Source organism: Caloenas nicobarica, chromosome 1 (assembly GCF_036013445.1).
Source record: "Caloenas nicobarica isolate bCalNic1 chromosome 1, bCalNic1.hap1, whole genome shotgun sequence".
Classification (NCBI taxonomy): Eukaryota; Metazoa; Chordata; class Aves; order Columbiformes; family Columbidae; genus Caloenas; species Caloenas nicobarica.
This window is the reverse complement of record NC_088245.1, coordinates 113,606,360-113,633,017: the sequence shown is the minus strand read 5'-3', so window position 1 is coordinate 113,633,017 and position 26,658 is coordinate 113,606,360. Positions and strand designations below refer to the sequence as shown.

The window sequence follows — 26,658 nt, the reverse complement described above, 5'->3', positions numbered from 1 at the left end:
GAGAATATGCTATTGCCTGTTCAGTAGGCTGTCATTGCTAATGGTAGGTGACTCCATGTACCTCCCTGTCACTACTACTGTGGGGTTTATTTTTAATTCATTAGTATAAATGCTTTACTAGATAAGTACTAGTTTACTACTAGTAATGGTAGCTTTTTATTAATATTTTTAGTTTTCCTAAATTCAGTATTGTTGCATCTCATGATATGGTTTTCATGTCGTGTACTGCATGAATAAAATGTTAACCAGTGTACTTTTAATCTGCTGGTAATACAAACCAGACAAAAGTACAGAGCTGCTTAAATGAGATTCTTCATGCCTGTCTTTCCTAGTATGAATTTATGGCAGCTTTATAATAGTTTTATTAAAACCTTCAGGATGAAGGGACCTATCACTATTTATTTTGCTAACATTACTGTTTTCCATCCCTCTTTGCTTTTGTTTTCTCTCATGACCCTCTTTGTCCTTAGCTGCTACTATCCATAAGTTTCCCCAGAAACCAATCCTGAGCAGAAACTGGTGTTTTACAGCTTCCCATGGAGCTTTAGGATTTTTCAGTCTTATTGCTTATGCTACAGTTAATCTCTACTGCATGTGTTTTTATTTTTCAGGAAACTGAAGCAGCAGTGCAGGCTAAACAGCCGAATGTGGAAGAGGTTTTGTCTAAAGGGTGTCATTTATATAAGGAAAAACCAGCCACTCATCCAGTAAAGGTAATGAAGCAACCTTTAGCAATATCCATTACTGTGTAATGGGTTATGCTTCCCCTGTTGTACACTTGTCCTTGATGTGCTCTGTTTAAAATCGATGAAAGAACTTGGCAAATGGCATTTGTTCTGTTCTGTGATGACATAGCCAGGAAAAATGTAATGTTCCCAGCTAGAAAATTTTTGCATGTTGTGGTGGGAATATTGGTTTTGACATTAAGGTTGTCCTACCTATTCAAGAGTAATCCACATTGAAAGCAAATTTAATATTTGGTGCCTAATTAATGGCATCATATAAGTTTTCAAATTCCCTTATTTCAGAAATTTTGTCAATTTAAAAAAATGAACATGTTTTCTAGAAAAGGTAAGAGTCACGTCATAAAGAGGGCCTTTTGCTTTAATTTTTTTCCACTGTGAAGGAAAGACATGGAAATGCAAAATTTTCCCACTCAGTTTTTCTGCCAAAAGTCATCTAGAATGACTGACTTGATCCTGTTTTGGAGCAGAGGATACGTTGTTAAAAAGTCTAATGCCTCCCAACACTTCTCTTTTAGGAAAATGTACTATAGAATACTTTTCCCCAGCAAAGAAATCAGTTTGAAGGGGAAATTTTGTACTCAGTTTCCTAAAGACTATGTAGACCTTCCTGCAGAATCTTGAAGCAGAAAATAATCAGCAAGCAACCTCTCACATGTGGTTCAGCTACTTCCGAAGTGGGAGACCAAACTAGTAAGGTCACTAGTAGATCAACCAGGGTTTGAGCTGGTTTCTGGTTTTATAACTGCTAATAAAGTATCTATGAACATGGTGATTAAGAGTTCCTAGAAACTGTAATAGTGGCTTATCGATTACACTGTCTATTGCAATTGCTTCTCACTGGGCAGAGATAGTAAACTTTGTCATTGTATTTAGAGCTTTTCCAAAACTACAGAACTCAACAACCTCATTTTACAGAAAAAGATTTCCTCACAAAGTTAGGATGTCTGTAGGTGACCTCTACAGTTAGTTTCTTGTTTTTCCATCTCTATTTAGTTGCTATGCTTGGAGTATTTTTTTCTTACTTTTACAAAATTTCCTCTAAATTACTTGTAAATCCCACCAACAGATCTCCATCACAGGAGCCTGCAAATGCATTTATTTCCACCTCAGAAATTAATAGATATTTAAGAATCATATGGTTTATTTTCTTTTTTTCTTGAACAGAAATCCTTAAGAGTTCATAGAATCACAGAATCATCATAGAATAGTTTGGGTTGGAAGGGACCTTCAAACATCTTCTAGTCCAACCCGCCTGCGATGAGCAGGGACATCTTCAACTAGATCAGGTTGCTCAGAGCCCCATCCAGCCTGGCCTTGAATGTTTCCAGGAACTTCTCTGGGCAACCTGTTCCAGTGTTTCACCACTCTCATTGTAAAATTTTCTTCCTCACATCTAGCCTGCACCTCCCCTCCTTTAGTTTAAAACCATTACCCCTTGTCCTGTTGTAACAGGCCTTGCTAAAAAGTGTGTCCCCATCTTTCTTACAAGCCCCTTTTAAGTACTGAAAGGCCACAATAAGGTCTCCCCAGAGCCTTCTCTTCTCCAGGCTGAACAACGCCAACTCTCTCAGCCTGTCCTCACAGCAGAGCTGTTCCAGCCCTCTGATCGTTTTGTGGCCTCCTCTGGCCCATCTCCAGCAGGTCCGTGTCTTTCCTGTACTGAAGCTCCAGAGCTGGACACAGGACTCCAGGTGGGGTCTCACCAGAGCAGAGCAGAGGGGCAGAATCACCCCCCTTGACCTGCTGGCCACGCTGCTTTTGATGCAGCCCAAGATATGACTGGTCTTCTGGACTGCAAGCGCACATTGCCATTGCAGTATCTCCTACACAGTGATAAAACACTAAAAGAGGTGAACTCAAGGTGACTTAAAAGTAGTGTGCTACTGAGAGTGGGCAGAAATAAAGCTTTTGACTCTGTGTCGGGTGCTTTCGTCAGCTAACACAGTGCTATTATTGTTGGGAACTGAAACGTCATCTGCATTCTGAATGGATGATGGAACAAAAATCACTCTGCAATAACTGCATTTACTGATTTCATATGACTTCAGCTGCAGTCTTAGGGGACCTTCCCCCACATTTTAGCAAACAAAGCATTTGAAACAGTAAAAAACTAGAGGTTTGGGCTTTCTAGATTTTTGCAGTTGCATATAAAGAATTGCAGAATTAGTGTTGACATTTTCATGGAGAAGAAATAGTACTTGCTTTACATACCACTGACAGAAGTATAAACGGTGTGAAACAATTCTCTTTAGGCCAAACTTCTGACATAGAAATGTAGTCTGTATCTTTTTCTTTTAAGTGTTCACATCAAAGACACTGAAACTGCCAATTTCTGTCAGATGTGCTGGAACAAGATAACTCTTTATTTAAAGATTATGATGTTCCTTGAGATGTAGATCTGACAATATGAAATGTGTCTGCAAGGAAGTTGGTAACTACTTGTGGAGTAGTGAGTATTTAATTTCTAGTCCCTCTTTAATTGCATTTTACTTTTTAAAATTACATTCTATAGTTCAGTTAATTGAACAACCTGTGGAGTTAATTTCTGGTTCACTCTCTGTCTTGTACAATAAGTAATGAAACAGAATATGTACTGTCAGGACTGTTGAATTGCTTTCTTGATGATGTAGATTTCCTTAAGCTTCCACCCATTTATACTGAACTGGTCTTCTGTCATCATTATTCATGAGTAACTTCCAGCACTGTCTGCTGTTTACTTGTTCCAATATAGACTTTTCAGCAAATGTCAAAATCATTTTCTACAGAAAAGGTATTTTGTGGAAGCAGAAATAATTTTTACTCAAATTAAGGTGTTTTTCAAAAGTTATTAGCAAAGTTGCAAAGTTAAGCATTCAGATTTTTAGAAAATTCTTGAATTAAAGCTGTCGTGATGGCCTTGGTTTAGGCTGAACCCTGCCTAATTCAGTAGAGGATATGGATAGCACTTACACCACCAGCAACAATTCAATGCTCATACTCTCCTTTAAAAGCATTAAATACTTGCATAGCCTTACTTGACAACTTGGTAGATTATTTAGTTCTCTGAGGCACCATTGTCTTAGTTTCCTGGTTTTTCTCTCTGATTTCCTTAATTCACCACAGATCTTCCCATTCTTTTCAATAAATGATGTACAGGTGCTATAGACTCATGCACACTGCAAGCCTCTCCTGTGCTGGAAAACATTATGTGTCAGGGAATTACAGATATTGGTGCAACTATGTGGATTGTATCTGAATTAATGTTAATTGTTGATGTTCTTCTGACATTTCCCAATGTTTAACTGTTTATATTTGCAACCTTTATAATATACTCTTATTATAGTGTTTTGAATGCAAATTAAATCCCATGGATTTATATCGACACATACTTAATCTTATCTCATACTTATGTCACTGACATAAGTGTATTTTCACACCTTCACTAAGCATACTAAAAGTGCTGATATTGGAATTTTGCAATGCAGGACTATAAAAATATTTCCGTTGGCAAATCAAATCCTAGTATATGCTGATTCAAGAGTCAAGAATAGAATGAGATGTGCGATCCTTTAAGCACTAGCACTTTAATAATCAGACCTATTCACTTTTAATAAATGGATTTCATGCTTTTGAAATACATTTCTGTAAAGCCTTTGCAGGTGGGGGAGGGAGAGGTTACTGCTGGTGACAGTGGCAATAGAAAGAACGTAAATCCTAATCTCATGATTAACAGCACTTGAACAGAATAGTTTATTCAGGAAAGGATTTCTGTGGCAGTGGAAGAGTTGTAGTTCCCTTGCCACAGCTCTTGATTTGTCCTTTCCCATATCGGGTGGGAGAGTAAGTAGTGAGGAACTCATTTTCATTGTCCTCAGTCTTGCATTTAAAAGACTAAGTCATTTCTCTCTCTAAATACCCTTACCTATTTTTAGTGCTGAGAATGAGATTAGTTCATATATGAATGTTAACCTCACTTAAATTGCAATGGTACTGACATTTAAAGGAAATCAATAAATCAATAAAAGTCTTCCTCAATGCAACATATTTTGATGTTCATTCTTGCCACTAAAACTCTAGAGTTGCAATTATAGCAAAAGCATTGTGCTCAAAGAAGTTAAGATTTTAATGCATGAACTCTAATTTATGGCAGGTGCAAGATTAGATCAAACTATAGTTCTGATAGAAGAGTTTGGAACTAGCTACTCTGTGATTAGTGGTGTTGATATTGTCTCAGACAACCCTCTCTAATGTCTGTGGTGGGCATGTTTCATATTTTGTCATTGCTGGAAAGAAATCCCTAGCTCACATCCACATGAATGATTAAGCAGCTACTCATAGTGAGGAGCAATATTATTTTTTTACTATCCGTATCTCTTTCCTGAGTTAATGTGAATATACTGTAAAATGAAGCAAGACTTTGATAGTATGATCTCTCCAGATTTTATTTTTAAGGGCTCTCTGCACTCTCTGCTACTATTGAATTAATATATTTTGGAGCAATCCTTTGCATTTTAAGCTCTGGAAGTAGATTCTTGGGCTACAACAGCAGAGAAGAGGGGAAAAAAAAAAAAGAACTTTAACATCTGCCATAAAATGTGTCCAAAGTGTGTGTTTCTGTGTGTCTGTTATCTACACATGAAATATAAATATGATTGTGAATAGTCAGATGACAAGTTGCATTTATCATGCATACCTGATTGCTTTTTTTGCCTGGTCCTCATAGTCTATTATCAAGGAGAATCTCTGATATTCCTGATTTTTGATTTTATTTTTAATGCAGTTTTTGAAGTACTCTTAAAAATAAAAAGTTATCTTATTACCCAATGCAGAATTGTATCCTTTCACTCCTGCCCTATCAAAAAGCATTTACACAAAATCCTGTCCAGAGTTTATACCAAGTAATATTCTGGTCTCCATTGGTGACAGATACAAAAAAACTTTGCAGAGTTAGAGTATTTTTGGCAAAGCTTAAGGCAAATTCTAGAAGAGCTCCCGTGACACATCAGAGTATAAAGTTGTGCTACTTCAGTGTCTGTGTGTGTGGGTGAGCGTGTGTGTACACACTGCAATGTAATGAGTATTGCTCCCTATCCCTCTCCTATTGACCCCTGTTGTCTTAGACTCTAGGTAATTAAAGTACCTTTCTTAATCGACATCCTGTTTCCATCATGGCTGGATTGTGATTTAGAATATGTATCTAATTGCGAGTTGGACACAAGAATACTAAAAGCATTCCTGAGTGGCACTGGTACACTGTACTGCTTTCTGTAGCAGACAATCAGGGAGAAGCAATCTTCATTTTAAGAGCTTAGAGATGCCAGCGTAGAATTAGCAATGCTTCATCTTCCTTTACAGTCCTTACAGTGAGGAAGAAAAGGGGGTGGAAACAATGTTTTCAAGTCTAAATGCTTCTCAGGGTTATCTGAGGACTGATGTAACTCACACTCTAGACTTTCACTTAGGTTTTGTTTAAAAGTGACAGATTAGACATTACTGGTCATGATTGAGTGCCCACACACTGAAGTTTGTGACTGCCTGAAGACTCCCAACCAAACTTTTTTTTAATAGGTGCAGAATGTGTTCTGCATTTGATATTACAAACTGCAGGAGTTTTATTGACAAGGTTTTTGGGTTTGGGTTTTTTTGTTGTGTTGTTGTTGTTTAAATACATAATTCGGCTTTCTATTTTCATGTAATAAATCAGCATCTCAGGTTTGTGGTGATAAAACACCCTACCTCTCTACAGTAAGTTCAAGAAAAAGTCACCTTATGTTCCCTAAAAAGGGACCACGGAGCAGGGAACGGTGGGGCTCCCCGCTTGACTGCAGGATGGGGTCCCACTAACCAGGGCCTTTCCCGCTGCCCCCAGCTAAGAAGTTGGGGGGCAGGCAAGGGGGCTGCCCCTAGGTGGGGACCAGGATCAGGCCCACTGAGGGGAACCAGAGTCAATCACATACCCAGGTGGCTGGGTAGGGCCTTGGGGGTGGGAATGGGCTGAGACTGGTCCAGGAAGGCAATCTGTGGTCAGGGTCAGGCAGCTGCGCTGGCTCAGAGCTGGCCCCGAGCTTCAGCAGCCAAACTATGAGGAGGAAAGATGCTTTCAGGAACTTGACACCATGAAGCTCTTTTCCAGCGCAACTGGGAAGGATTTTACTCATTCCTCTCTCCCATTTGTGAAAATTAATTGCTGTTTTTACCTTCCTGGTTTATTCTTAATTCAGGTGGTCCATCAGATGGAAGAAAAAAAAAGTTAATTTATTTTACATTAATTTACATTAATTTATGTATTATAAATTTAATATTTTTATTTTCCATTCTAGAAAAAATTAGAAGACTTGAATGCTGACTGGAAGGCAATAAACTACTTAATTCAACAACTAAAGGAAAAGCCAGCATTAGGAGCATTTGGCCTTGTCCCTTCAGGTGTCTGTAAGTGCTTCGGTATATACATGTTTTGAAATTATTACAAATCACACAATTAAAATGAAAATGACCAGAGATGGTCTAAATTCACTCTGCGGCCTTACAAATTTCAACTTTAGCTTGTAAACCAGAGGTGTGTTAGTGTGGCATTCTACCTTTTCTTATCTTTTCCTTTCTATTTTGTGTAATGTGTCCCAGAAGACAGATTATGGATTTGATGAAAAGAGTGCCGCCTGCTTTTTGAATTATTACTATTTCAAAATCTTGTTTCTTTATTCTATGAAGAGATGAGTTTTTTTACTTTCTATGCATATTCATGGATGAAATACTACAAAGTAAGAAGAACTATTTAAATTAAAACATTATAATAATTTTACAGGTAAAGTGGATGTAAATTGTTCATGGAACAAAATTCTGAAATTACTTTTTATGATACGCCAATGAACTGAGACTTTTTCAAGATAAAGCTTGTGTATTCATAGAAAAGGTTGTATGACAACATGATAAGAGCAATTCTGCAGTTAAATATTAAGTCTGTGATATACATCTCTGGGTGTCTTGAGTTCATGAATCCACAACAGGATACGTGATCTCCATTTAATTTAAATGATTTAGGCAATATTTATATTAGATTCTTCTCATATGTCTTTGCACCTGCTGGTTTCCTACAAGGATTACAAACTCATTTTTATCTCCTTGATAAACGGATTTTATTTCCCACTGCTTTCCTTTGAAATATAGTGATTAAGCATGGGTGGAAAAGAAACATAATGGAAGCACTGAGTTGAATCTGAGTTTCTGAAGCCTTTAAGATTCTTCACTTGATATTGAACTAGGTCGCTTGCTTGTATGAAGAATGCTACTCACCTGTACAATTTGGAAAGCTGTTCATCAGATGTGGGAGCAGAAAGAAATTTTCCACCCCCCCATCAAATTGCCTGTAACTGTGGCTATGATACAGCTATAGTATTCACCTGGGATTTGATTACTTATAGGGTGTTGATCCCTCTTACTTTTAACATCTTTTTATGGATAGCATACAAGAAAAGCTGAAATTGGAGAATTCCCTACATTCTACTCGTGACTCTCTAGAACAGCAAAGCAGGAAAATATTTTTACAGATGATAAGTAAATAATTGCATCATATTGACAGATCCAGAATATTCAGTACCAGAAGTCAATCCAGCTTCTGCCAGAATAGCATGTATCTATTCAAAGCAAAGCAGATATCTTGGCTATGACATGTTGAATCTTACTAAATAGGAACTATTGCTTAGTTTTAGTCATTAGTATTGCTGTGGTTCCAGTGGCGATCATTGCAATGTGCTAAAAAGTGCTAAATACCACTAGTATTTTTTTTAAACTTATAGTACAGCAGTATCATTGCTTTACAGGATTTTGTTCTAAGGCATGCTATAAAATTCATGGAATGACATGGGGGAACGGAAGGACATGCAGAATCCTTTTTTACTGTGCTGGGTCACTAAGCTTTCTGTGTCAGTTTTGCATGTCAGCAGATTATGTCAGACTCCAGGGTGGGAAGGAGTGTTGGTGAGTTGTGTATTTGCTGCTACAAAGGAAATGGTATTAACGAAACAAGAGAGAGAACACAGAGTAGTGCTATAGATTCCTATATTAACTCATCTTTAGCTGAAGAATTGAAAAATTGCCCATTTACCTTAATACAAGATGTAAGCTCTGACCATTAACAATTCTGAGACTCAGCAGATGGAATTACACATGCAGAAAATAAAAGCGCTGGTGTTCTATAAAGGATTAAGTTGGAAGTAAGATTGATTTCCTTTCTATTGCCAAGAGCACTTAAAATTTGAACCTGTGCTTGTAACACTAATTAATAATTTTTCTTTATTTGCGTCAGTTTATTGCAACCACATCATTATAGATGTATCACCATAGAACTGTAGAGTTCAGGAGGGACCGGGGGAGACATCTATTCCTCTTATCAAAGTACAGTCAATTAGCATAGGTTGCTCAGGGTCATGTCCAGTCAGGTTTTTAATATCTCCAAAACTCCACAACCTCTCCAGGGAACCTGTTCCAGTGTTGAACCACTCTCAAAATTTCTTCTATTTTAATGGAATTTCTAGTATTTCAATTTTTGAATGGTACCTCTTGTCTTGTCACTGGGCATCACTGATGACTGTCTTGCTCTGTCTTCTTTGCTCCACCAATCAAATATTTATACATATGCATATGATCCCCTGGGCCTTCTCCAGGCTGAGACAGCAGGTTTCTGCAAAGATAGAAAGTGGTATGTGTTACTGAAGTATTATTGTATTTAGTTTAAAAAAAAGAGGAAGGAGAAAAAAAGAGATTGAATGTCATGCTGTGCTATAAGTTCTGTAGTTATTTTAATCACTTATGTTATAGACATTTTTACAGATTTGTTCTGTGCTGCTGATTCTCATGAACAATGCATTGATGTGCATGGAGTCTTAAACTGGCTATGGGAGAGCTAGCTTAAACCACACTTCCCAAAATCTAACCAATCTCATTAAAGGTCTTTTTAAAAGAAAGATGCACAGAACTATTTTGGAAGCTCTCTGTGAAGTATTGGCAGTATCTTCTAATGATAGTTATTCACTTTCTGATACTATAAGGACTCTTGTGAACATCAGAATTTAATAACGTTGACGTTTGTGTTTGAGACCAGGGAATGAAGATATAACTGGCTAACCTGTGCTGCCCTACCAGGTATCATTTTGTCTTGTCTGGCTACAAGATTTCAGCCAGAGGGTCTTACTAAATATACCATCTGGTGGCTGTTACGGAGGTAAAGGACCTTGTTTCTAATTATTTCTAGGTCCATGTATTATAGTTTCTTTGGCAGAGGAAGCACTAAAAAAAATCCTTAATATCCCACCAGTCCAGTGTGCCCTCAGGCATAATCAACAAGCACTACTTTTCCAGCTCAGAAAACGTGCTTAACTGAAGGGTACATCTAAAACCTTAGCAAAGATTGACTTCCAAGACAAGATGATTCAGGAAGGAAATCACACTTGCTATCTGAACTTGACATGATAACATGAAATTGTGTGAATGTCTCTATCCAAATACCTTGATGTATTGCTTAGCCAGCAGTTTGGAAATATTTTAAGCAGAGAGAAATGCAGTTTTAGAATGTGCTTTTACAGGAGGGACAGATTTTAATAGCATCATTAGCATTCATATGACTTCTCTTGTACTGAAGTGCTACCACTGCATTTACATAATAAGTTAGGTAAAGATATGTAGTACTTTGTAAACCCCTGTGAATACATTGTGGGGTGGGAGGCATTTGTAACTTTGGCCCTGAGAGGACATTTTCCATTATTTGCCTTCATTCAAGTAAGACATTAGGGGAAAGTTTTGGCCACTTTCATGTAGAGCTATACTTGAAAATACAATTTCTTTTAAAGGGTGTGTATTTATTTTAAGTCATGCTATACTTGAAGTTAGTGAAACTTAAAAAGTAACTGTGAATGAATACAGTGGAAAATACTTCATCAACTAATTTTACATTTTGCATGTGCAGCTAATAAAACTGTGAGCTGTATGCTATACTGCTACTCTTGCAGTTTGTTTAACTTATTCAGTGAACAGTACTTTATGTACAATTGATTTCATTTTTTTCCCTGAATTTTTACACAATTTATTGTCTTTTTATATGAAAAGCATACTCAAGTGAAACAGAAAAATGACTGTGAAAGGAAGAAAAAACTAGAGTGATAATTAGTGGCAATTACAAAGGTGAAATTACTTCTGAAATTAAGTAGAATCTATCCCTTTAAACTTTACAAGTTATAAGCCTGATTTTGGAGCAATTTTTGTAGCAGGTCTAGAAAAAAAGATAAAATAGAATGTTTTTTGTTTTGCAAATAGCAGCAGAGTTAGACATGCATTTGACAGAAAGGCTCTATATGCATTGTTATTGTATACTTAATACAAAGAATGTGAAGAAAGCTAATATTGTGTCACCAGAACTCATAACATTAGCCATCAGCTTTAGGTATCTTCCAATGCATACAATCAAAGATATTCTATACTTTCAATATAATTGGCTTTGGGAGTAGGGGTCAGAGACTGCAGGCACGGAGCCACAGACTGGTCTTCCATGTACAGGGGAAAAGGCTTTTCAGGATTTAGAATGAGTAAGGGAGAATGGGAGAGGAGTGATGTATCAGACTGAGTCCACTAGAAGCAAGTCGTAACATGAGGATTGTGAGCTGCTGATTTAACCAAAACAAAAACTCATCACTCATTAGGCCATATAACAGCTGGGGCATATAAAAAGGATTCACAGCAGTCACCTCCAGAGTTTATAACACCTTGCGTTTTGGGGTTTGAATTGAAATAATGTCATCTGTGAATCAGAGGAAACTAGTGAAAACAGAATTTAATTTGCTTCTCCTTTGATATTTTAGTTGGAGTGCATCCTAAGGAAACATGTACTGATGCTACTAGAAATATACAGTTCCCGAGACTAGGTTTTTCAAGAAAATTACAGAATCACAGGATCACAGAATGTTAGGGATTGGAAGGGACCTCGAAAGATCATCTAGTCCAATCCCCCTGCCAGAGCAGGAACACCTAGGTGAGGTTACACAGGAAGGCGTCTAGGCGGGTTTTGAATGTCTCCAGAGAAGGAGAATCCACAACCTCCCTGGGCAGCCTGTTCCAGTGTTCCGACACCCTCACTGTGAAGAAGTTTCTTCTCAAATTTAAGTGGAACCTCTTGTGTTCCAGCTTGAACCCATTACCCCTTGTCTTACTGTTGGTTGTCAGTGAGAAGAGCCTGGCTCCATCCTCGTGACACCCACCCTTTATATATTTATAAACATTGATGAGGTCACCCCTCAGTCTCCTCTTCTCCAAGCTAAAGAGACCCAGCTCCCTCAGCCTTTCCTCATAAGGGAGATGCTCCACTCCCTTAATCCCTGGTGATTCTCTCCAGCAGTTCCCTGTCCTTCTTGAACTGAGGGGCCCAGAACTGGACACAATATTCCAGATGAGGTCTCACCAGGGCAGAGTAGAGGGGAAGGAGAACCTCTCTCGACCTACTAACCACCCCCCTTCTAATACACCCCAGGATGCCATTGGCCTTCTTGGCCGCAAGGGCACAGTGCTGGCTCATGGTCATCCTGCTGTCCACCAGGACCCCCAGGTCCCTTTCCCCTACACTGCTCTCTAACAGGTCGTTCCCCAACCTATACTGGAACCTGGGGTTGTTCCTGCCGAGATGTAAGACTCTACATTTTCCCTTGTTATATTTCATTAAATTTTTCCCCGCCCAACTCTCTAGCCTGTTCAGATCTCGCTGGATGGCAGCACAGCCTTCTGGCGTGTCAGCCACTCCTCCCAGCTTGGTGTCATCAGCAAACTTGCTGATAGTACACTCAATTCCCTCATCCAAGTCATTGATGAATATATTGAATAGTATTGGTCCCAGAACTGACCCTTGAGGCACTCCACTAGATACAGGCCTCCAACCAGACTCTGCCCCATTGACCACGACTCTCTGGCTTCTTTCCTTCAGCCAGTTTGCAGTCCACCTCACCACCCGATCATCCAGTCCACACTTCCTCAGTTTAGCTGCGAGGATGCTGTGGGAGACGGTGTCAAATGCTTTGCTGAAGTCAAGGTAGACCACATCCACTGCTCTGCCATCGTCAATCCACCTTGTTACGTCTTCATAAAAGGCTATGAGGTGGGTCAAACACGACTTCCCCTTGGTGAAGCCATGTTGACTGTCCCTGATGACCTTCTTATCCTTGATATGTCTTAAGATGGCACCAAGGATAAGGTGTTCCATCACTTTCCTAGGGATGAAGGTGAGGCTGACCGGTCAATAGTTGTCCGGGTCCACCTTCTTGCCCTTTTTGAAGACCGGAGTGACATTTGCTTTCCTCCAGTCCTCAGGCATCTCTCCTGTTTCCCAAGACTTGGCAAAGATGATGGAGAGCGGTCCAGCAATGACTTCAGCCAGCTCCCTCAGCACCCGCGGGTGCATCCCATCTGGACCCATGGATTGATGGATGTCCAGATTGTTTAATTGCTCCCTAACCCAGTCCTCATCAACTGAGGCAGACACCTCCATTGTCCTGCCTTCCTCTGGGGCCTCAGGGGTACGGCGCTCCTCAGGACAGCCTCCGGCAGAGTAGACAAAGAAGGCATTCAGTAATTCTGCCTTCTCTGTATCTTCTGTCACCAGGGCACCCACCCCACTCATCAGTGGGCCTACATTGCCTCTGGTGTTAGTTTTATCTGCCATGTATTTGAAGAAGCTCTTCCTGTTGTCCTTGACCCCTCTCGCCAGGTTTAACTCTAAGGAGGCCTTAGCTTTCCTAGTTGCCTCCCTACATCCTCTGATAACAGCAAACAAAACCATGTATGTGAAAAAATACATTCCTTGATGAAATAAAATAAGATTTAAAACTAAAATCCAATGATCTCAGAAGTTGAAAGTGCTTCTGTAGTGCTAGTGCCTGTATTTTATGCATCTGGAATTTTCTTTTATTTTCATATTAAATGCATAGTTGAGTGATCTATTATTCTACATTGGTTAGTTCTAAGATGGAGAGATGTGCAGATTGGTCATAGCAGTATCCTGCTTTATGAAGACTTCCCTGTTAAATCTCTTATATGATACTTGGCTTAATATATTCAAGTGGGGATGAAGGATTCTTTGTTTTTGAAACTGTAACTGTTAAAATGTATTCATTCCGTGGATTGCAGATCTGGATAATGTACTGTCCCGCTGCCTCTTTAAAAACAAGCCAACCATTTGTTTTGAAGAGATATTCAAAAGACAATGACACAAAATGTAAGAAACTAACAACAACTAGCTTTGAGCAAAAATGCACAATACATGCTATTATCTTTTTTGTAGTATTTCATAGCTAATGTGCTCTGAAGCAGTCATTATTTATATATTATGCACAGTGCCTGAGTGAACACATATGCTGTAGCTCAGAACTGTTTCTCAGAATTTCCAAGTGCTAGTCTTAAAAATCCTTGTGCATTTCATTATGTGCACCTGAAAATATAACAATATGTGTATTCAGAGGGTAAATTAAAAGCAAATGTACAAATCAGATATTAGAGTGTTTGTATTGTTTATAGCAGCTGGCATAGTATAATTGAGATCAGGAATACTCAAAATAATTCCTTGGGGAAGACCGAAAAATCTAGGAACGTGTATGTCTACAGTGTTTTCAATACTAACGCAAACGTGTTGATATTTAAAAATACATTGTGCATGACATTTGGCATGTAAAAGAATGGTGCTATCAGCTGTTAAAATGCTTGTGTGGGGGACAGGGTAGAAATTTAATTTTGCAGAACCACTCTCCACAGAGTTGAACAGCTAAAAATCTGGAGCACGCATCTGTTGTGACAAGTAGTTCTACACTGAAGTAGAAGGCAACGTTACTGCCAGTAATCCATTTTAGTTAACATTAGTTTTAAGAAACCAGCAAAGAAGATCACTAGCATGAGAGCCGTAATAGAGAGAAATATTATTTCCAATAATGACCATGTACAGAATTGTATAGTTTCTGATACTTGTACAGGTAGAATGTAAAGGAAATTAGTTATAATTATTATATTAGTTATAATTCAGTTTAACTCTATTAATAGTTTCACTGAAACAAAATGCAAGAGACAAAATGAACATGAAACAAAGCAAAAGGGAAGTATTATAGAGAATACCTTGAGTTCTTGAATCAGTGGAGAGCAGTTGGAGTAGGCTCTTCCTTAAGTCAGCTGGCCTGACAAACCTTGCTCACTCTCATATAAAGTGGAATAATAAAGGAATATATTGTTGTCTTTACCTTTTCTTTTGGTTGCTTTTGGATGGAGGAATAAATAATGGTTTATATAAATAATTTTAATGTTCTTGGTTTTCAGTCATTTTACTTCACAGGCTTCTATAGTAAAGACGTTCACAGATGCCAACCTGAGTTGGCCATATTATGTGTATATTGCCATAAATCTAGTTTCCTCATTGTGTTCAGGAAAGAAGTCACCTGATTATTCCATCTGATTTTCATTAAGAAGCTTTTTCACTTCTAACACGTGCCACATCTAACAAATAGCAATATGGTACAAAACTGAATCTGTTTCCATTTGATTGGAGATTTTTCAAGGTCAGGACCCAGTTTCACAAGCAGTTCTATTTTTCAATACAGCTGACATGAGACACAAGCTGAAGACAAACTTGTCTAATAAAGCTTTCAGATTCAATTTGCTCTCTGCATATAGCTTCAGGAATCTCTGGAGGTCATTCACAGCATGTGCTGCAACACCAACAGGGAGAAGTAATGAAAAGAACCCAGATAAAAAGCTGACACTATGCCTTCAGAGCTGCGTGAATAAAAACATAATAAGCAAGTTTATAACAGCAAATCTCTATGATTCTCTGAATTTCTGTCTTGATCTTTATAGCCTATCTTGATGTGAGGATTTGTTTCTGGATTATCTGACAGGTGAAAAATACATGCAAAATATACCTAAGCCACAAAAACCTGATTTAAATCAAAAGAAAGGTTAAAGTTTTATATTTAACATCCTATTTCAGGGATCTCCCAGTAGGTTACTCTTTGAAAGTATATGTAATAAACAGGTGTGACAGTGCAGTTTACAAAGGAAATGTGGACTTTTACTTTGATTTTTCAGTGCTCAGTTGATTAAATAAAACTTACTCTGGGTTACTACTCAGAATTTTTATTACACTCACACCTATGATGAAATGTAAATCAGAAAGTGAAAACAGGAGTTGCCTGCTTTGCTGTTATTATAGACAACAAGGAACTGAGGGCTACTTTTTCTATTCTATAACAAGTTATTGAAAGTGCAGCTGTCACATTTTATGATGTAAATAAGATTAATGCTATCATCAGTCTTTCGAAGGACCACATTCACCTATTCCATTTTTAAAATATGATCTGGTATTTTCTTCTGAGGAACAGGTTTTGCAGCTTGTTTTCTTTCATTTAATTTCTTGATCAATAGTTGGTAGCAGTAGGATATCCAAGATTCATTTTGATTAAATCCCATGAAATGTAAGTGATAGCATACTGTAGAACTCATCAGACTATTATTGATAATCTATACCAGGTGACAGCAGAGAACTAAGTAATAGTTATGGTCGATCTTTTTTACATGGCTCATGTAACATGGCTCAGAAAGGAATTGAATTAAATTAATGTGTATTCTTCTCCAGAACAAGATTCAGCACACACTGCAGAATCCAATGTTAGTAATTTTCAAGAAATGTGGCAACAGCACAATTGCGTTATATTTAAAAAAGACAGAATCAAGAATTTGAATTAGTATATTCATATTCAGTAAGATATGGAAAAAGTGATTCTCATTAGAGTTCCTAGCAAAAGATGTACCCGTAATAAAATGGTAGTTTATGTTTTGGGGTTTTTTTTGAGTTTTTCTACCCCTTTTTCTAGCTTTCAATCACACTTTTTTTTCCCCCATGCTTTAAACCTGCTCTGTCTCTCTCCCTTCTTTTTGTTGCAGTAACCTGAATTACTAATATCTGACTATCCAGATAGCATGGGCTTACAAATAGCATTCTGTTTGTTTTTATATACTAATTAAGTCTATTGGCAACTACGTTATGTGAAAATCTATTCAATTTACTAGAATACAAGAAAGTGATAGGTCTTTCTGCGCACAGTCCTCTTGACCTGTGTGCTGTTTTCTGTTGGCTTTTCTTTTTGAAAGAGCAAAGCAAGCTGGTTTTCCTTCTGAAAGCAGCAATGCTCAGTGCCATCCTGGTCATACCTTACCAAGAAATGCAATGGCTCTTTGACACTCTTTCTAATATTGGTGCAGTGGCTGGAGCTGCCAGAGAGTTAGGGTTGCAGCCAGCCAAGGAATGTAAGCAAGTGCGATCGCAGGTCATGAGCAGAGTGGCGGCCACAGCAAATGGGGAACAAAGCTCATGATTGCTTCTGATGTTTCTGCTCTAGTCAGAGGGCATGAGACAATGAAAGAAAGACACATTTCTTGAACTATAGAAGGCTAAAATGAGAAAAAGATGGCAAATGAAAATCTTTGACTCCAGCTAGAAAATTATTTAGTCTTGCTGTTTATATGAAGCTTGTCACTGAAATACCAGACTGCTGTCTTTGCTTGTGTCTGCGTGGAACAGCAGGAAACATAGTGATGGAGATACGCAGGTAGAGATTTGCATTACTCATATTTCCTTCAACAATAGATCAGCGGTCAGATGACACTAGAGTTCCCGAAAGCAATTTTTCCTAAGGTCAAATTAAAATGGCTAGAAGAGCAATAGAGGTTAGTTTGACCTGAAAAGCAAGCATTATTGTGTTTTCATGAGAGAGCTTGACAAGTGTTTCACAAAGTAGCAAAAGGCAAGATATTTTAACATTTCTGATGAAAGAACAGAAGGTGTTTGCAGTGATTTGAGGAAGTGCTTTGTCAAAAATGAAGTGATGGCAGTGATGACATTGCCTTCTCTAGGTTTGAACAACTGTTTTTAATTCTGCAGATTTTTTCTCTTTAAGGGTATACTTGGAAATTTTTGCATGAATATTGTAATGCTGTTAAATTAGCTAATAATTGGACTCTTATTATTTCAAACTCTCTTCAAATCTGTTCTGATTATTGTATTAAACTATTTGGTACCTAAAATTCCACTGGCTCTTTGGTATTATTAAGAGATTACTCTATATCTGTGTACGATTTTTTACACTTTTTTCTTCAGAGTTCCCCTTGGCTAGGATAGTAATTTATGCCTGTTAAATCAATTTGTAGATCTTACAAAGTTAGAAGAGGTGATTTTCGTGAGACTGTAAAAGTTGGAGCTGCTGGCAACATGTGTTTTTCCTTATATCAAAGAACTAGCCGACAAAATTTGTTTACATGCCAATAGCAGCACACTGGAAATGTAAATTGTTGTCATATAGATTGACAACCAATTGAAAGCTGCATCCTAAATCAAGAAACTTGTTACTTTTACTGACAAAAGGAATACTGAGAGTAACTTGCATCCATTGTGACAGATGTTGTCACAATGTTTTTTTCTAAGGCAAGTATGTGACAGAATTTGATGGAACACCATGACTGCTGTACTACAAAACATTCATTTTCATGAAACCCTTTTGTAATTACTGCAACAACTGCTTACTCAAAAAGACTCCTATCCTTTGGAAAAAAAAAAAAAAAATTCTGTAGGGATACAAATAATGCTGCGTTTAAAAAACAACAGAAAAAAATGTTTGTCATAAAAAAAATGTTTGAGCTTTTGAGCTGAAACTCTTCAGATTGCACAGGAATTATTGTGTTAGTTTTGAGTTATTGGGAAACATAATTAGGGATGCAGGAATGAACTACTGAAAACATTTGTGGGCAGGGAGAGGGAATAAATACAAAAATGAAATTTTATGTCATTATTAAAATATGAATTTAAATAAAAGCAGAAGTAGTATTATTATACACTTTCAAAACTAAAATTGCTCATTGGCAGCATCTTAATATTACCAAAGAGACTATTTGTGTTGATTCTGTCTACTGCTTCAAGAGATCCCAAAACAGGCTGGAACATTTTTCTCAACACTTCCTTTTGTTCAGAAATTTTAAGAGCCAACCAGGTAATCTTATCCTTTAAAACACAAACACATAAGTAGTCCTCATATGGCAAATAGCAGCTCCTCTGCCTGTACTTTTGCATATGCAGATTATTACTATGTTTTACAGATAAATTAGTTTTAAATTGGTTGTAAATATCATGGATCTGTTTGGGATCCAAAGTGTTACTGCAGTATAAATTTGTAGCATATCTGTTCCCTCCTAAAGACTGACTCCATTGATGTAATGCCTTCTTAAGGTTTTCTATCAAAGTTCTCATGAAAAAGGTTAAAATATCTATGTCTATAAAAAGGCAAAATCTTTATTTCATGCTTGGTTAATAAAAAAGCCCATGTATCATCCTGAAACAAGAAAACTAATATGCATTGTTGTCAAATGTGAAAGTCTTTACCAGAGACTAAAGTATTTTTACCTGTATACAGCAATTCAGTCAGTCAAAAGTTTGTATTTACCTTATGAAGAAAATAAGACTTTTGTCCAAATTTCCATGTGATAATCCACACAATAAATATACAAATCATTTAATATATAGTATGACTTCACCTTATTTTATGCAAACTAGTATATGCAATCTGAGGTTTTGTAACTTCTCTGGCCAGACATGTGAAATCTTCCACATAGAAGAATACACCAAATGAGAAACTAAAACTAGCAGAAAAGGAAGAAAATTCTACCAGATCTCTCCTATGTCAGAGAAAGATAAGTCTGAGAAAGCTGACACTTAAATTTCTACTGTAAATTTAAAGTTATGATACTATTTATTAATCTAATAATAGTCACATGTTAGAAACCATAACTTTTATGGTTATTTTTCAAATGTAGCAGGACACATTCACTTGTAAACAGTTTTTAACCTCCACTGCCTACTTTCTTTTGAATATCTAGAAATTATGGGGTCTTTAGTTTTGGTCTCTCTCTTCATTCCACTGCATAAACTCTTCTAGATCTAAACTTTAACTAATAATCTCATAAATTATCAGCTACTTCTATTTCACCTGCATTAATCTAAATTATATATAATCCATAGTGACTTGTTAGGAATCATTAAGAGCTTCTTGAATACAAAGGAAGTCTAGGCACTTAACTTGTGTCTTAAATTGATAACAATAGCACATAATGTGAATGTTCCATAAGTATTAATGAAATCAAGTACTAACTGTTATCCATTTATACTCTATTAAAATTGCTATCTATGAAATATTTATGGTACAGTTACTAAGTAATTTTTTCTAGGAATTGTTTTTACTAAATATTCAAGGTTAAGATGATCAGATATTAGTTTGTTTGACATTGGTGCTTTATTTAAACAGAAAAAGACTCACTGACTAAGATGTTAAGAAAATGTTAGCTTATAGGTACAATGCTCTAAGAATGCATATTTTCCACATTTAGAGCTATGGATGTAATTTGCTTGGCATTAATCTTTTGACCAATAGAAAACCTTTTTTCTGAGTTCAGATCACCAGAAAAACTGCATCCTTGCCTTCGAATTTCGAAGTTGAGGGTTTTGTTCATAATAAATTGATATAAGTTATTTTAGATAATCAAAGCTGTGTTGGCCACTGTAATTCTATTACTTTTCTTTCAGAACTCCTTTGTGACCCAGAACACCTGGCAGGTTATTGTAGTCCCGTCTTTAAAAAGCATTATTGGCAGTGAGCACTTTGTGCGGAAGGGTTTCACTGCATGGGAGAAAATGTACTCCTAACTTTGTTTTCTTAACTTTGAAGGACAGAAAGAGATGAGACTATTCGTTTATCACTGGGACAAGTCTAAGGAATAAATCAGTCTCAGAACGGACTTCCCAGGTCTTTCTCAGGGAAGCCTGCTTGGAGTTTAAGAATATGAGTATGGATGCTTGAACCCTGTAGAAAATCAGCTGCAATGACACAGGATCAAAACCAAAACCAACCAACCAAACAAAAAGTAAAAAATACACTGTAGTAGGTATAGATCTTCAGCTGAGTGCTGTTGTGGAGTCTGGTTGTTCCCCATCAAGTTCACAAGGCTGAAGTGCTGTAAAGATGACACTGAGGCTTCCTGTGAAATAAGCCTGGTGTGCCGGCTCCAAATCAACCAACTGCTGGTTTGCCCACAGAGGGAATGCTCATTTGGTCCATCAATAGAGAAGGCAATGTTCCTTATGTTAAAATAGTGAATTCATTGAGTGATCTTGTCTGTGCATATGCCACAGAGTACAGGTATTTTTCCTCTATTTTCCTCAGGGTGACTAGAATGCAGCTGGGTTTCCTTGACTAAAACAGAAATAAAGTTTAATGGTTGTATGTTACTGTTATTCATTGTATAAAGGATTTAAGACTGGCATATGCACTAGTTGGTACTGCTAACCATGGAACTAAATCCTCAGGCTGGCCATGCAAATTGAATTAAAAATATACATCCAGTTACTGTGTTATTTCTTCTTTGTCAGAAAGGTTTGACTTGGCAGATACAGTTACCTTCCATAATTAAAACTTCAACACTACTTAAAACATTCAAAAGAATGGTTAGGAACATTCCTGTGAACTGGGTCAGTTCTACTTAATGACTTTGGCTTGAAAGGAGGTGTTGGAAGGGGTTTGAAGCTTTTGGGAGTGTTGTCGTTCTTCCTGTCTATTCTGTTCCTGTTCAGTACCTAAATAAAGAGTTTGATTTGTTCTGTCAGTTTGACCCTCTCTTGAAACACCATACTGGAATAAGCAGAATAAAAGAAGAGAGAAAAAAAGTGTTTTCATGCAAAAGATTTCTTTCTGCTTTTGTTATTTCTGCATTTAATATTTGACTTTGAATTTCATCACACATTCTTATTATTCTCACTCTTGAACTTTAACATTACAAATTATTTTCAAGATGCAAAAATTATCAACATACTCTTGACTTTCATCCAGTGTATTTCCAGGTTCAGGAACAAGCTAAAAATCACAGTATTATTAGATTGTTTTTCAGCTTTTTGTTAGACATTTTATTTTTCTATATTTTTTTTCCTCCTATTATTGTTCCACATTGTTTCTTTCTCTGTTAAACAGCAGAAAGCACTAATGAGCAATTAGCTTAAAAGCTAGAGGTTGGTGTGGTTTAATGTTTTAAATTCTAATTGTCCCTTTGGTTTTGTGGTTTATCATACCACAGGAGTGAACTGATACAAGTTTTAAATAAGTTGAAAGATTAAGTCTTTAATTGTATTTCTGATGTTTTTCAGTAGGATAAAATTTGCTACTCAGATATTAAAGAAAATATTCTAGTTAAATTGTTGGAGGAGATCTGTTTCTCTATATTATGTGATTAATGTTGATTTATATTTTTCTATTAAATTTAATTGATCGTTTATATGTTTCTGTTGAATGAACCACATACAAGCATGAAAGAAAGAGAAATAAGGGACAGATGTACTGTTTCAAGTAGTGTTTTTGTTCTGAGGGGAGATAAATATCAGAAGAGAAACACACTGTACAATCACTTTATAAAGGTATAAATAATAATTGTTATAAATAATTTGGTAACTCAAATGTTTTGACTGCTCAGTCAAAGTGGAACCAATTATTATTATCCTCAGGAACAGTAGGCAGCACACCTTGAAGCTTATATAGGAGATATTATACTGGACAGTGCACTTTTTACCCTGTGTGAATGCCAAACTAAGGGACTGTTTTCCTCTTGTCTAAGAGCCTCTGAACTCACAGAGGAAATACAAGGCCTTCATGTGAACTTTAGGCCAAATGGAAGTGGACCTAAGTATCCATCCCTTGATGAAGACTGGAAGTCAACACTTATGCATGCTTTTTCACACTTAACTACTTTGATAAAGTTCTTGACCGAAACATTTAACTGTTTTCAGTAATTGCATGTCTTGATCGTTATATGGAATACCTCACTGCAAATAATAAGCCTTGCTCAGAATCACTTTGACCTACAGAATTATGGAGTTCATGGGAGGAGAGGGTGAAGTGAGGTGACATTTTGGAATTGTCACAGGAAATCGTGACTGATATGTGGAGTTGAATTCCCATCCAGGAGTGAGACAATATAGAGAATTCTGTGAATTTATGTCTTTGGTATATAATCTTCTCTAGGTGTCAGATTTTTAATATTCAGCTTGAAGAGAGGAAGACATAAAAACACATCAAACACAGAAAGCTCTAAAGGACAACACAAAACCAAACAAATAAAAACAAACAAAATATTTTGAAATCTATAGAAAATGATGGTATACTTTGTTTTCATTATCTATTTCTAGTTGGTGCTGTTTGCACATTTTTTGTCCTTCATGCAATTAAATGACATTCATCAGAGACAGACATGCTCAAATACATCTCTGACATTTTCTACCCCTGCTGAACTAAGATGAAAAATTCAATATCTTTCTAATCATAGACATTAAAACTGTACAACCAAGGCATTCCCATTATACTATAATTACTATATTGGCAGGAAAACACTGTATAATTCTGAGGATATTAATGATAATCTGTGACTCTTACTGAATTCTCCTTACTTTCTGGACAGTGTAATGAAGACAGAGAAAGTCATGACTAATATATTTTTTTTCCCTCAGTGATTTTCTGGGAGTTATTACAGACCACTGAAGTTTGTAAGCTCTAAGTGCCAACTCAGTTAAACTAAGGAATTTAAAACAACACCACATTTGTTATTAAATGTCGACATTCTTTTCTAGCTTCTATGTACATTAGCAAGTGAACAAAATAGAAACGGAATCTACAAATAAAATAGTTCTTGTTTCTAAGTGTATGAAAAGTAACTCTATTGTATGTTACTTTTACCTAAAACATTATGTAGTTTCCTTCCTCATGGCCTTGCAGATCTTAGTACAGTGTTCATGCCTTCCTCACTGTTGCTGCTTCATGTAGCTTTGTTTTCAGTGTTACCTTTGTTTGGGGGCCCAAAGTGAGCAACTGTGTAGGCTCCATCCATTTTTTGGAGCCATTTATGATCTGCCACTGTATGGAAGAAGCTGATCTTTCCTCCCCTTTTCTCCTCCCCTGCAGCCATATTTGTCAAATTCACTTCTTCATCTGCTGACAGACAAAGGAAAGCTATGGTACATTGCTACTTTGAGAAGGATGGTGAGAGATGATGGCAGCTACTGCCAAAGTGTGAAAGCCTAATAGTGTTGTGCTGCTCTCTGGCCAGCACAGGAGGAATTTATGGAGTGGTAAGCAGCTGTTTCCCATCTCCCCCCAAAACAGGGGGTGAGTGCTGGGCAGGGGAAGCATGAATCCAAATATTTGGACTTCGAACCATGATTTGGAACTTGTTGCTTTAGGTAATGAGCCAAGTCCTCTGCCAAAAGCCATAAACGGAATGATGGATTCACAGAATCACAGAATGTTAGGGATTGGAAGGGACTTCAAAATATCATCTAGTCCAATCGCCCTGCTGGAGCAGGAACACCTGGATGAGGTTACATAGGAAGGCATCCAGGCGGGTTTTGAATGTCTCCAGAGAAGGAGACTCCACAACCTCCTGTTCCAGTGCTCTGTCACCCTCACTGTGAAGAAGTTTCTTCTCATATTTAAGTGGAACCTCCTGTGTTCCAGTTTGTACCCATTGCCCCTTGTCCTATCGTTGGTTGTCACCAAGAAGAGCCTGACTCCATGCTTGTGGCACCCACCCTCTACATATTTATAAACATTAATGAGGTCACCCCTCAGTCTCCTTTTCTCCAAGCCAAAGAGACCCAGCTCCCCCAGCCTCTCCTCATAAGGGAGATGCTCCACTCCCTTAATCATCTTCGTGGCTCTGCGCTGGACTCTCTCCAGCAGTTCCCTGTCCTTCTTGAACTGAGGGGCCCAGAACTGGACACAATATTCCAGATGCGGTCTCACCAGGGCAGAGTAGAAGGGGAGGAGAACCTCTCTCGACCTACTAACCACACGCCTTCTTATCCAGCTCAGGATGCCATTGGCCTTCTTGGCCGCAAGGGCACAGTGCTGGCTCATGCTCATCCTGCTGTCCACCAGGACCCCCAGGTCCCTTTCCCATATACTGCTCTCTAGCAGGTCGTTCCCCAACTTATACTAGAACCTGAGGTTGTTCCTGCCCAGATGTAAAACTCTACACTTGCCCTTGTTATATTTCATCAATTTTTTCTCCACCCAACTCTCCAGCCTGTCCAGATCTCACTGGATGGCAGCACGGCCTTCTGGCGTGTCAGCCACTCCTCCCAGCTTGGTGTCATCAGCAAACATGCTGACACTGCACTCTATTGCCTCATCCAAGTCGTTGATGAACATATTGAATAGTATTGGTCCCAGTACTGACCCTTGCGGCACTCCACTAGGTATAGGCCTCCAACTAGACTCTGCCCCATTGACCACAACTCTCTGGCTTCTTTCCTTCAGCCAGGTCACAGTTCACCTTACTACCCGACCATCCAGTCCACACTTCCTCAGTTTAGCTGCGAGGATGCTGTGGGAGACTGTGTCAAATGCTTTACTGAAATCAAGATACACCACATCCACTGCTCTGCCATCATCTATCCACCTCATTATATCTTCATAAAAGGCTATGAGGTTGGTGAAGCATGACTACCCCTTGGTGAAGCCATGTTAACTGCCCCTAATGACCCTCTTATCCTTGATATGCCTTGAGATGGCACCAAGGATAAGGTGTTCCATCACTTTTCCAGGGACAATCAGCCAATTCAAACTCAGCTAATTGTGCCCATTAGTTAATGATAGGTTCAATACATTGGCCTCTGATCACTGAATGCCCTCCCTGTTACCTTGGGCTAATAGCTATGGGCAAAGTGGCGTATAAGAATGAAAAATTACAGACGTAACTCCCCTATGTCAGGAGTCATTTAGTGGGACTGACTGATCACAACATCACATAATGGTTGAGCTTGGAAGGGACCTCTGGAGCTCATCTGGTCCAAATGTGCATCTTAGGCAAGATGACCTAGAGGAGGCTGCCTGGATCATGTCCAAGTAGCTTTTGAGTATCTCCAAGGAGGGAGACTCCACAGCCTTCCTGCACAGCCTATACCAGTAATCAGTCAACCTCATAGTGATAAAATGTTTCCTGATATTCAGAGGGAACTTCCTGTGTTCCTGTTTGTGCCCACTGCCTCTGGTCCTGTCACAGGGCACCACTGGAAAGAGCCTGGCTCTGTCCTTTTTATATCCTCTCTTCAGATGATCCCTCCGAGTCTTTTCTAAACAGTGCCAGCGCTCTCAGTCTTCCCTCATACGAGAGGTTCTTCAGTCCCTTCATCATCTTGGTGGCTCTTCACTGGCCTCTCTCCTGTAGCTCCATAGCCGTCTTGTGCTGGGGTGCCCAGAACTGGACACGGTATCCCAGATGTGACCTCACCAGTACTGCAGAGAGCTAATCTCTGCTTTGTTTGCATAATTTAGTTAAAAAGAAATAGAATAGGACAGATAATATCTGGAGCAATTTCAACAGAGATAGAATCATAGAACAGTTTGGGTTGGAAGGGACCTTTAAAGGACATCTAGTCCGACCCCCTGTAATAAGCGGGGACATCTGCAACTAGATCAGGTTTCTCAGAGCCCCTTCTAGCCTGGCCTTGAAAGAAAACCTGATGAGTACAGGTTATTATTAAATATTCACATCTGTGTATAAAAAAATAAAAAATGAAATAAAAGAGGAAGGAAAGAGATCCTTTAGGGGCATTTGATATTAAAAACTGTCGGTCTTTAACTGTACAAGGTACTCTGTTATAGCAAAGAGTGTGATGTTACAAAAAAACCCTTGCAAACCTCTTTCCATGTCAGGAGAAGATACTTCCATTTTCTCATCTATTTGTGTGTTATTAATTAAAACTTGCTGTGTTAGAACAGCCTTTTACAATAATTAATTTAGCTCATAGTTATCGACAGATGTGTGATTTTAAAGTACA

General features: G+C 38.0%; 1 protein-coding gene across 11 annotated transcripts in view; it reads left to right on the top strand.

Moving 5' to 3' along the window:
* Positions 1–26,658, top strand: part of DMD (dystrophin) — a 1,281,342-nt gene that overhangs the window by 905,459 nt on the left and 349,225 nt on the right. For all 11 annotated transcript variants that reach the window (XM_065627016.1, XM_065627025.1, XM_065626998.1 and 8 more), the window contains 2 exons: positions 612–713; positions 7,046–7,154. In XM_065627016.1, the coding sequence (XP_065483088.1) occupies positions 612–713; positions 7,046–7,154 (211 nt within the window). The remainder of the gene's footprint in view (positions 1–611; positions 714–7,045; positions 7,155–26,658) is intronic.